This window comes from Schistocerca piceifrons, chromosome 5, assembly GCF_021461385.2.
Source record: "Schistocerca piceifrons isolate TAMUIC-IGC-003096 chromosome 5, iqSchPice1.1, whole genome shotgun sequence".
Taxonomy (NCBI): Eukaryota; Metazoa; Arthropoda; class Insecta; order Orthoptera; family Acrididae; genus Schistocerca; species Schistocerca piceifrons.
In genome coordinates, this window is record NC_060142.1 from 114,833,083 (window position 1) to 114,846,364 (window position 13,282).

A 13,282-nucleotide genomic window follows, 5' to 3' on the forward strand; every position below is an offset into this window, starting at 1 on the left:
TGTGATCATTGAGGTACAGGTCTGTATGTGTTGGTTTTCAGTATACAGAATGGCTGCTTTCAATTTGACAAACACATCTAAGAAATTTAACATCTCATCTTTCTCCACCTCCACTGTAAATTTTATTTTTGGATGTATGCTGTTCATACGGTCAGTGACCTGCTGCGATGCATCACTAACGACTAGCATGTGGACAGTTTAAAAATGTATTGTCAACATATCTAAAGAAGCAGGATGGATAGAGGGGGGAGGCAGTGTTCAATGCTTGTTCTTTGGAAATCCTCCATTAAAAGGTTGGTTGCAGCTGGTGAGAGTGGCAAACACATGGCTATTCAGTCAGTCATTTCATAACATTTCTCACCACGCACATAATAGTGCACCACACAGACCTCAACTGCCTGTGGCCGAATGAGCTCACTGGTGCCATATTTCTGTTCTGTACACTTGCTGCCTCTCCTTCCAAGCTTTCAAAAGCTCATCCCACCAACACTACCCCATACTCCCTTCTTCCTTTTCTTCCTTTTCCCCCTCACCTACTCCACCCAACGTAACTTGCCACAGACAAGCTACAGTGCTGGTACTATGTAGTTGGGTGGAAAAACTCGTGTGTTTGTGTGTGTGTGTGTGTGTGTGTGTGTGTTGCCTATGAAGAAAGATTTGTTTGAAAGCTTTGGAATATTCTATAAGTCTTGTTTATGTGCCTATCAATGACTCAAAACGTCAGACGTGTGGTGAGTTGTTACCTCCAGTCTTTCTATTATCAACCTAAACATATGTTGTTATCAGGATATTCATGCAATGTTTTAATCATGGACATTAAGGCAAAGAAAAGCAGTCACAATTTTCTGTAGCTGATATGAGTGTGGCAGCAATTTATTTAACAAAGATATTTATTTATTTTTCTTCATTATTTGTATATATTAAGTCAATCAATATCTGTTTTACTAATTCTTTGTCCATGGTTATGGGACTCAGGACACAGGTGTTTTCTGTTCTACGTGTGGGGTATGTTGTCAGTAACATGTAGTCAATTATGAGACAACTTAAGGTCCAAATTTTTGAAATTGAGATCAGTTGCAGATGACAAAGTGCAAGTTTTATAGGTGCTTTAAAGTATCTTATATTTCCCTTTTTCAATGAAATAGTGCTAAAACTAACACTCATTTTGTTATCAGGATGCGACAACACAAACGATTCCTCCTCCTCGTAGTCGATACTCCGCACTGGTATCACCATCTATGATCTTTGACATATATCAAGAAGATTATGCTCTGCAGCAGCAAAGCAAGGAAATTCCAGAGGAAATAGTTTCTGTAAGTTTATTCAAGAAACCTGAACCTAAGCAAAGTGATGTACGTGCGGCAAAACTCATCAGTCGACAACAGATATGTGCTAAGAAGCTTGAAAGGCTGGTCAATCAGAATGAAAATGATGAAATAGCTCAAGGTAAAACTAATTACTTAATTATAAAATCTGTAACATAATGTCATACAGCTTTATTTATTAGTTTACATGCAGAATCCTACATTAAGGAAGATCTCTTGAAATAAAGAACATTACCTTCTCTATCTTGGGACATATTTTAGATATTCAATTGTTCTAACCCTATCAAAGAAAATAAGTTTTAAGAGCTGACGTCTTTTTATTTTTCAAGACATACCTTGTAAATCAAGAAAGTCGAAAGACTTTTAACAACCACAGCAAAATAATAACTTTTACAGCTACAGGTATGTGGAGGTAAGTATCTGCCTCACCTTCCACTTCAGTATGGTACATTAATATTCTTTCACTCAGTCATTTCTTTAAGCCACTGGGGCCAAAATCCAATTAATTTGTTGAATGTGAGAGGATTTCAGTATGAAGGTGAGATTATTTTGTAAGACTGCTGTGATATGTGTGAGGGTACACAATTGATATGTAAGGGAGCTTTCTTCTTTACAAGATCTTGATATTTAGCCTGAATAACGTTTTTCATTTTGTGCCCAAATGAAGTGTTACACTCTTTATTATTCATTCTTCCTTTTTGAAGGTAATTTTTCAGCACAACACTATAAGAATCTTGTAATTAACTAAACTAACTAACCACAACAGTTGTCATGAATTTTCCTGCAGTGGATCCCAGAAGATTTCTTGGTGATCAACTCCTTCTACTCCACTGATCAGTTTCATTGTAGAACCAACTGATGTTTATGTTTATTATGATTTCCAGTGACATGAATGTTAATGTGAAATCTGACATTAGCCCATCTTCTGTGAAGTAATGTGATCATTGTAAATAAATGTAGACTACTTTCAGTTTGATAATTCATTGATACAATAGCCTGGAACTTACACTGACAGCTATTAAAATTGCAAAACATGCAGGCAGCATGCTACAAATGTCAAATTGGCATGAAGCATACTATTCGCTTGCTTGTGCAAATGTAGGAGTAATTCCAGCTACATTCTGTATGTGCAGTAAGACTACTTAGCAGGTTTCTCCTTCAGAACTTGTATTTGAATATGGGTTGTTTGTGGGAAGATCATGTTATGCCTCGTGTAAGGAGGAGAAACGTCTACCAGTATGTGTCGGGGTTTGGCAGCAGCAGGACTGTGCCATATTGAGCTTATCATTCAGCAATATTGGTGCTTGTATTGGTCAGGATCCCATGATTCCCATGTGAATATTGAAGCAATGGGTTTCAGAGAACCATACTCAATGCCGTACAGGTTTTCAGCTCTTAACTGGCATTTGAGAGGATAGATACATTATGTGATCAAAAGTATCCGGACACTTGGTTGAAAATGACTTACAAGTTTGTGGCACCGTCCATCGGTATTGCTGGAATTCAATATGGTGTTGGCCCATTCTTAACCTTGATGATAGCTTCCACTCTCACAGGCATATGTTCAATCAGGTGCTGGAAGGTTTCTTGGGGAATGGCAGCCCATTCTTCATGGATTGCTGCACTGAGGAGAGGTATCGATGTCAGTCGGTGACGCCTGGCATGAAGTCGGCATTCCAAAACATCCCAAAGGTGTTCTATAGGATTCAGATCAGTACTCTTTGCAGGCCAGTCCATTACAAGGATATTATTGTCATGTAACCACTCCACCACAGGCCGTGCGTTATGAACCGGTGCTCGATCGTGTTAAAAGATGCAATCGCCATCCCCAAATTGTTCTTCAACAGTGGGAAGCAAGAAGGTGTTTACAACATCAATGTAGGCATGTGCTGTGATAGTTCAATGCAAAACAACAAAGGGTGCAAGCTCCCTCCATGAAAAATGCGACCACACCATAACACCACCGCCTCCAAATTTTACTGTTGGCACTACACACACTGGTGGATGACGTTCACCAGGCATTCGCCATACCCACACCCTGCCATCAGATTGCCACATTGTGTACTGTGATTCGTCACTACACACAACATTTTTTCACTGTTCAGTTATCCAATATTTAGGCTCCTTACACCAAGTGAGGCGTCGTTTGTCATTTACTGGTGTGATGTGTGGCTTATGAGCAGCCACTTGACCATGAGATCCAAATTTTCTCACCTCCCACCTAACTGTCATGGTACTTGCTGTGGGTTATGATGCAGTTTGGAATTCTTGTGTGATAGTATGGATAGATGTCTGCCTATTACACATTACGACCCTCTTCATCTGTTGGTGGTCTCTGTCAGACAACAGATGAGGTCGACGTGCACGCTTTTGCGCTGTACATGACCCTTCACATTTCCATTTCACTATCACATCAGAAACAGTGGACCTAGGGATGTTTAGGAGTGTGGAAATCTTGTGTACAGATGTATGACACAAGTGACACCCAATCATCTGACCACATTCGAAGTCTGTGAGTTCCATGGAGCACCACATTCTGCTCACTCAAGATGTTTAATGACTACTGAGGTCACTGATATGGAGAACCTGGCAGTAGGTGGCACCACAATGAACCTAATTTGAAAAACATATGTTTTTGGGGGTGTCCAAATACTTTTGATCACATAGTGTATATTGTTTGCATGGTTGTAAGGAATGTACAGTTGTCATATACCTTGAGTCAAGAACTGGGCTCATTTGCAGCTAGGCAGGTGTCCACATGTGATGACACTGGGAGTACCATAGACTGTCAGCACAATGACTATTGTTTTGTCTTCTCTCAATGTGGCAGCAGAGACGTGCCAACAGTGGTGCACCCAACTAAGCCTTGGATGGAGGAGTGTCACAATGTCACCTTTTCAAATGAGTCCTGGTTTCTCATACATCTACATCTGTGTCCAGAGGCTCCAAGTACAATGGATGTTGCCACATTGTATTCATTATCATCATATGGCATCAGCATCTCGTGTGATAGTACAGAGTGCCGTTGCACATGTAACACTACCAACACTGTTCACATAGCTGGTAATTTGGAGAGCAGGTGTTACATTCCTGATGTGTAAAATCTGGTGGTAGTGCTCTATCCTTGAGGTCTCTCTGACATTATCTTTCAACAACAACAGTGCAAGACTGCATGTTGTCCATGCTGTCAATGACTATGTCAATACCAAGGTTGTTCGGCTGTTGCTGTAACAGTCACATTCACCAAATCTATCACCCATTGGAAACAACTGATTACAGATTGCCAAGAGACTTGTGTCACCACTCACCAGCCACTGTGATTGGTAGCCTCTGATACAGGGTTGAAGCAGCATGGAAAGATTACCCACATGTCTCATTCAAGCTCAGTGAGACTCAGTGCCCAGATGGAATAGAAATGTGATGCTGTCATAGGTGGGCAGCTCCGGCCACTAAATTTAGTCCCCCATATATACTCAAGTCAGCTAAAACTTTAAGAATTGTGTATTCTTTTCAGTGCATTGTGCACATGCAATTAGAAAATTATGTGATTTGCTATATTTCCTGATTTGCAATTTTAATGGTTGGCAATGCATCTCAGTGTATATGTTGTGTAACTGGATAGATAAAAAAAAATCTATTCATTAAGTGGTGACAGGAGAATACACACATCTAAAGGTTAAGAAAATTTGCAAGCTCTCTGAGCCAGTGGCTCCTTTTTCTGGTTAAGGGGAAAGAAGAGGAGTGAAGAGAATGGACTGGCAAGATTTAGGAAATAGGGAGACCTTGGAAAAGTTGCCCAGAACCTCTAATTAAGGGAGGATGATTAAGAATGAGAAGGAAAGACTGTTTGTTGGAGACTGCACTAGATGAGTTGCTTGAAAACCTGAGAGCTTAGAGATGGAAGGCAGGGTAATAAGCAAGATATAGACCACTGATAAAACATCATGCAAGAGTTAATAAGAGTGGAAAGCTAAGTGCATTTTATGTGGTAGAAGTGGAGGGGCAGGGAAAAATAGACAGATCAGAAAATAAAATATATGGAAAACTAAAAGGGTCTGAATAAAGGAATAGTTACTGCAAAGAAATGATGAGACTGAAGAAGTTAACATAAATTAAGGAAGGTCAGTGGCAAGAGCCAAGGACATGTTTTAATGCCTGTTCCCACCTGCAGAGTTCTGAGAAGCCAGTGTCTGGGGGAAGAATTCCATCTCTGGAGGAAGAATCCAGGTGGCACATGTGGTGAAACAGACATTAAGGTTACAACTGTCATGTTGTGTAGCATGTTCTGTAACAGAATATTGTTTGTTGCCAGTGTACACCCTCTGTCTGTGCCCATTCATTCCAACCGATAACTTGGTGGTAGTCATACCAGTGTAAATGACTGACATGTGCCATTTCACAAGTGGCTCTCCCATCAATAGTGTATGTTTTGCCAGTTACAGGGCTGGTATAAGTGTTGGTAGGAGGGTGCATTGGGCAAGTCTTACAGTGGGATGATCACAAGGGTAAGGAAACGGGTGCAGATGGAGCATAGAATCTGGCCAGGATACTGTGGATGCTGGGCAAGGGGGAGGTGTGTGTGTGTGTGTGTGTGTGTGTGTGTGTGTGTGTGTGTGTGTGTGTGTGAGTGTGTGAAGTGGATAGAAAGCCATAGAAGGCATATAGGGCTTCATACCCCACCCAAACCATGCACCACAATCATTTACCTTCTCCCTAAGATCCACAAACCCAATAACCCTGGCTGTCCTATAGCTGCCATCTTCAAAGCACCCACTGAACGTATATCTGTCTTAGTTGAATAATACCTGCAACCTAGGTTTACCATCTTGTGGAACCTGAAAATGAACACACCCTCAACAGGACTGATCTGCACACTTTTATGATGGTTCTAGTACAGATCTTGATAAGAGGATAGACTAAGGTTATCATTGCTCTCATATCATATGTAGCTGTGCTGGAATGTTTGTTTTTTGTTTTAAGTAAAAAGTTTGATTACCATACTCCTTATCTGCAATGTAGCCCATGTAGTCAGAACTAGGTTGGGATGTCTTTTGGTTTCAAATAGGAAAGTACAATTGCTGTAAAACGGGGACTGTCATGATCTGGAATACTCCCCTTGGGACCACCAAATGAAACACTATTATTTCAATTTTATGTTGTCAGATGGCTATATTACAAATGAAACAAACAAAATAAAAAATATTACATACGTAACTGCATTACCTTAGAGCCTAGTTTCCATATGTATTTCTCACTGAGCTGATTCTCTCTTAATAATCACTTTTGTTGACACAAATATTTACAAAGGGTTTAGCAGTTCAAGTGTCTGAAATTAAATCTTACCATTGCAATCCCTTTTACAATTTCAACTGCCAGTCTGTTTCTCATCTTTGTCCAACGTTCCTGTGTTAAGGATGTTTTATGGGATAAGAAATATGTGATTTAAAGAAGATACAGCTGGTTGAATACACTAGTTCTTAAAAAAATGTGTTCCACAAAACAAAAATGTTAAGTGAAAACTGGAGGGAAGAGGCAGTGTCATAGCCGAGGAATGTAGATGTCACATCTATATCTAAGCTAAAAAGATTGACACATCAATTTTAAGTAATGTAAATCAATATTTCAGTTTTACTGGCATAACAGTTCAATTGTAAGTGAATAACAGGTGGTATAATTCAATAAATGAAGTAAAACATATGTAAATTGTAGATGATGCAAGATGAAAATGGAAATCAGAAGATCTTAATTCCTCGAACTAAGAAATGTGAACATCAGCGGAAACTGCAAAAATGTGTGTGCATGCTATATTAAACACCAAAAATGCAGACTTTTCCACATAAATGCAGACATATGGTAACCATATTGCAATCTATAGTACAAAAGACTCCCCTCCTACATTAGAGACGCCACCAGTTTCACAGACCGTCTAAAATCTATGCCTGTCCAACTCCCATCACACATCTTGCTTGTGACCATTGGTGCCAGCTCCCTCCATACCAACATCCCCCCAAGTACATAGTCTGTCTGGTGCTGACATTACCTCAACCAGCTCCCACCTGATTCTGACTGTCTGATATTCTTCCTGCTCACTGTAATCAACTTTGTGCTTACCAATAATTACTTTTCTTCTGAGGGGCAGACAAAAAAACACGGCCATGGGAACAAAGGTGGCTCCTCCCTATGCCAACCTTTTCATGGTTCACTTGGAGGGGGCTCTTCTGGGATCTGTAAGCACAGCCCCTGGTTTAGTTTATATACATTGATGACATATTTGTCATATGGATTCATGGTGAGTTAAATCAGTTAAAATTTTTGGAATCTCTAAATACATTCTAACAATTAAATCTGACATGATCCTATTCCAAAGCCCATGCCACTTTCCTTAATGTTGATCTGATCCTCACTGACGGTCAGCTACACACATCCGTTCACATTAAACCAACTAACAAACAACAGTACATACATTTTGACAGTCTCCATCCATTCTTACATTCCCTCCTATACCACCTTGGCATTCAAGGCAAACTTACTTGTTCAGACACATATTCTGTACAGCATTCTCACCTCAACCTTTACTAGTCATAATTACCTCACCAGCCTAGTTCAAAAGCTGATTTCCTAGGCCATCACATCCAATCATGGTACTGATGATCCTCACAAAAACAACTTAGGAAAATACTTCTTGTCACTCAGTATTATCCTGGTCTTGAATGTATTAAACAGCTACTTTGACAAGGCAATGACTTCCTAAAGTCAGGCCCTGAAATTAGGTCCATTCTGCTTGACTTGCCCACTACACCTACAATAACTTTTCATCCCCCCCCCTCTCCACTAAACCTGCACAATATCGGCCATATCCTATGCTCCTTCTGCACCCATTTCCTTCCTTACCCTGTGGTTCCTGCCCTTGTGATCATCCCCACTGTAAGAATTTCCATATTCACCCTCCTACCATCACTTATACCAGCCCTGTAACAGGCAGAATATACACTATCAAAGGGAGAGCCACCTGTGAAATGCACATGTCATGTACCAGCTTTTATGTAAACATTGTTCAGCCATTTACATTGGTATGACTACCAGCAAGCTATCGGTTGAGATGAATGAGCATAGACAGAGTGTATACATTGGTAACAACAATATCCTGTTGCAGAGCATGCTTTACAAGATGACAGTCATGACCTTCAAGCCTGCTTCACCACACCTGCCATCTCAATTTTTCCCCCAGACACTTGTTTCTTCCCATAGACACTAGCTTCTCAGAACTCTGCCGGTGGAAACTGGCATTATAACAAGTCCTTGGTTCTTGCCACTGTCCTGCCCTTAATTTACATTAATTTCTTCAGTCTCATTATTTCTTCACAATAACAATTCCTTTCTTCAGTCCCTTCTAGTTTTCTATATCTTTTGTTATCTGAATTGTCTATTTTTCGCCAGATGGTGTGGTTGAGCGGTTCTAGGTGCTTCAGTCTGGAACTGCGCAACCACTATGGTTGCAGGTTCGAATCCCGCTCGGGCATGGATGTGTGTGATGTCCTTAGGTTAGTTAGGTTTAAGTAGTTCTAAGTTGTAGGGGACTAATGACTTCAGATGTTGAGTCCGATAGTGCTCAGAGCCATTTGAACCATTTTGTCTATTTTTCCCTGCCCATCCACCTCTACCACATAAAATGCATGTAGCTTTCTGCTCTTATTAACTCTTTCATGATGTTTTGTCAACAATCTCTGCCTTGCTTATTACCCTATGTTCCACCTCTAAGCTCTCTGGTTTTCAAATCTTTTCTGGTGCAGTTCCCAACAAACAGTCTTTCCTTCTCATTCTGTCCAGACAGTCTCTCCTGACCCATGGTTCTGATTAACTTTTCCAAGCTCTCCCCATTTTTCCATTTTTCTAAACCTCACCATTCCTTTTTCTTCATCCCTCTTCCTTCCCCTTCTTTTAGAAGAATGAGCCACTGGCTCTGTAAGTTTGCAGATTTTCTTAACCTTTATATGTGTCTGTCCTCCTGCTGCTTGGTGAGTTGATTTTTTAATGCATCTAGTTACATTACATTTTCAGAACTTCATTATTTCAGTCTATACAAGGGCGATGAACTTGAGGACAATATTATGGAAATGGAAGAGGATGTAGATGAAGATGAAATGGGAGATATGATACTGCGTGAAGAATTTGACAGAGCACTGAAAGACCTGAGTCGAAACAAGGCCCCCAGAGTAGACAATATTCCATTGGAACTACTGACGGCCGTGGGAGAGCCAGTCCTGACAAAACTGTACCATCTGGTGAGCAAGATGTATGAAACAGGCGAAATACCCTCAGACTTCAAGAAGAATATAATAATTTCAATCCCAAAGAAAGCAGGTGTTGACAGATGTGAAAATTACCGAACTATCAGCTTAATAAGTCACAGCTGCAAAATACTAAAATGAATTCTTTACAGTCGAATGGAAAAACTAGTAGAAGCCAACCTCGGGGAAGATCAGTTTGGATTCCGTAGAAACACTGGAACACGTGAGGCAATACTGATCTTACGACTTATCTTAGAAGAAAGATTAAGGAAAGGCAAACCTACGTTTCTAGCATTTGTAGACTTAGAGAAAGCTTTTGACAATGTTGACTGGAATACTCTCTTTCAAATTCTAAAGGTGGCAGGGGTAAAATACAGGGAGCAAAAGGCTATTTACAATTTGTACAGAAACCAGATGGCAGTTATAAGAGTCGAGGGACATGAAAGGGAAGCAGTGGTTGGGAAGGGAGTAAGACAGGGTTGTAGCCTCTCCCCGATGTTGTTCAATCTGTATATTGAGCAAGCAGTAAAGGAAACAAAAGAAAAATTCGGAGTAGGTATTAAAATTCATGGAGAAGAAATAAAAACTTTCAGGTTCGCCGATGACATTGTAATTCTGTCAGAGACAGCAAAGGACTTGGAAGAGCAGTTGAATGGAATGGACAGTGTCTTGAAAGGAGGATATAAGATGAACATCAACAAAAGCAAAACAAGGATAATGGAATGTAGTCTAATTAAGTCGGGTGATGCTGAGGGAATTAGATTAGGAAATGAGGCACTTAAAGTAGTAAAGGAGTTTTGCTATTTGGGGAGCAAAATAACTGATGATGGTCGAAGAAGAGAGGATATAAAATGTAGGCTGGCAATGGCAAGGAAAGCGTTTCTGAAGAAGAGAAATTTGTTAACATCCAGTATTGATTTAAGTGTCAGGAAGTCATTTCTGAAAGTATTCGTATGGAGTGTAGCCATGTATGGAAGTGAAACATGGACGATAAATAGTTTGGACAAGAAGAGAATAGAAGCTTTCGAAATGTGGTGCTACAGAAGAATGCTGAAGATTAGATGGATAGATCACATAACTAATGAGGAAGTATTGAATAGGATTGGGGAGAAGAGAAGTTTGTGGCACAACTTGACCAGAAGAAGGGATCGGTTGGTAGGACATGTTCTGAGGCATCAAGTGATCACCAATTTAGTATTGGAGGGCAGCGTGGAGGGTAAAAATCATAGAGGGAGACCAAGAGATGAATACACTAAGCAGATTCAGAAGGATGTAGGTTGCAGTAGGTACTGGGAGATGAAAAAGCTTGCACAGGATAGAGTAGCATGGAGAGCTGCATCAAACCAGTCTCAGGACTGAAGACCATAACAACAACAACAATATAATTACATGGGTGTGATGAATTTGGTATTACCTCTTAACTGAAAAATGTTTTAGATCTTTTACTATTTTCTCATCTGTGAGGGCCATTCCACTAAGAATCTATGGAAAGAAACATTAGATATCTCCTTTTTTGTAAAATGTGCAGTATATATTCTTGTTTTGTAATGTGCTCTACATCTTTGAGGACCTTTTCACTAAAGAAGGATTTTGAACTGCCTGCGATAAAAGTTACCAGGTCAAATCTCATAACTGTCACTGTCTTTCATTTCCCAATGGACAACTTCAAGCTGTCCAAGAACAGATCTATGCTCTTCCTGAACAAAATACCTAAATGTAAACATGACATAATAAGCTGTGGAGCTTTCAACATTGGTTACTTAACTGAATGTTGGAACAAGCACACACTTTTAAAAATCATAAAACCGTGTTGCATATGTAACCAGGTAAACACTCCCACTAGAATAACATCTAATTCAGGACTAGCCTTGGACAAGATAATTGTTAATGAGATTAAATGTAACCCATGATTGCAGTTGTTTGAGCAAGATGTCCAACTAGGAAAAGTGCTCATAGATTCTTCAGTGAGGAAAATATTAACTCATACTGTATTACTGAGTGGAGACAAACTGACACAGATCTGTGAAAAAGATGATGTAAATGAAAAATGTAGCATTGTCATAGGGACTTCATCTCACCACATCCAGAATGTGTTTCCGTTGAAAACTGTTGGGTTGGGTTGTTTGGGGGAGGAGACCAGACAGTGAGGTCATCGGTCTCATCAGATTAGGGAAGGACCGGGAAGGAAGTCAGCTGTGCCCTTTCAAAGGAACCATCCCGGCATTTGCCTGTAGGGATGTAGGGAAATCACAGAAAACCTAAATCAGGATGGCCAGACGTGGGATTGAACTGTTTTCCTCCCGAATGCGAGTCCAGTGTGCTAGCCACTGTGCCACCTCGCTTGGTGTTGAAAACTGTGACTAGGAAAATGGTGCCAGCATAAAAGGATCACTGCAGTGCCAGCATAAAGGGATCACTGCAGGTTTAAGACCCTTCTACCAGAAAAACACAGCTCCTCAAAATGTTTAAACAATCTACAGCATCATCTGAGCTACATACTTATTTCAAAACATGCACTAACGTTCTGTATGAAGTAATAAGACTTTCTAAAAGAATGCACAAAAGTGATACATGAATAGTTCAACAAATAAAGTAAAAGCCATGGCCAATGGGGTAAATAGTAACACTTATACAGATGTTACATTAATTTGTAACAATAGTAAGATAACAATATGAATTAATGTAGCTTGCTACTCATGACATAGAGAAGGCATTGAGTAGTAGATAGGTACATTTAAGATTAGACTGAAGGATAAGCTATTGGACTAAGTTGTTTGTCACACACACACACACACACACACACACACACACAGAGAGAGAGAGAGAGAGAGAGAGAGAGAGAGAGAGAGAGAGAGAGAGCCACTGTTGCCTCTGGGCAGTGAGGTCCAGCTAAGGTGAGCAGCGAGCTTAGTTAGGGTGTGTTGTTGGTGTACAGAAGAGGCATGGGTCATGAGTTGGAGAGGGGGAAGGATAGCTGGGTTTATGTGTGTGGTGTTAAAACTGTAGTCCTCTTTGTGAGGGTGTACAGGGATGGGATGATGGTGGGCTGTTAGGTGCAGCATTGAAAGTTAAGAGGCTGTGCTTGGGGGGGAGCTGGGTGGGAGGAGCCAACAATAGAGAAGGAGGAACGACTATGCAGCTGTGAGAGGGAGCAGGGGAGGGAAAAAATAAGATAAACAAGTCTTCAACAGCTGTGTCCCTATTTAATAACCTCTTTATCAGAATTGTAGAAAATATGGTTGAACAGAACCTGCATTATCACATCTAAAATAAATTTGTGTTTATTAGAATGCTTATTAATACTGTCACCACAAGAACTGAGATTACAAAAGCAGAAAAAGTGTTAATAAGCTCATACTCAGCAAGTACATTAAGTATACTCTTTTCTTTTCTTTTTTTAAATAGTCCAAAAGGGGTGGAAATTTGTTGATGTGTTGTACATGTACAGAAAAACAAATGATTACAATTTCAGAAAAACTTGATGATGTGTTCAAGAGAAAGAGCTTCACAAATTAAGGAAGTCAATAATGCATTGGTCCACCTCTGGCTCTTATGCAAGCAGTTATTCAGCTTGGCTTTGACCGACAGAGTTGTTGAATGTCCTCCTGAGGGATATCGTGCCAAATTTCTTCCAGTAGGTGCATTAGATCAACAAACTTCCAAGCTGGT

General features: G+C 40.2%; 1 protein-coding gene across 1 annotated transcript in view; it reads left to right on the top strand.

Annotated features, from left to right (window-relative positions):
- The window catches only part of LOC124798777 (dynein intermediate chain 2, ciliary-like), a 247,215-nt gene that overhangs the window by 26,300 nt on the left and 207,633 nt on the right, over positions 1–13,282 (top strand). Inside the window, exon 3 of the mRNA XM_047262307.1 lies at positions 1,176–1,446. Coding sequence (XP_047118263.1) covers positions 1,176–1,446 — 271 coding nt within the window. The remainder of the gene's footprint in view (positions 1–1,175; positions 1,447–13,282) is intronic.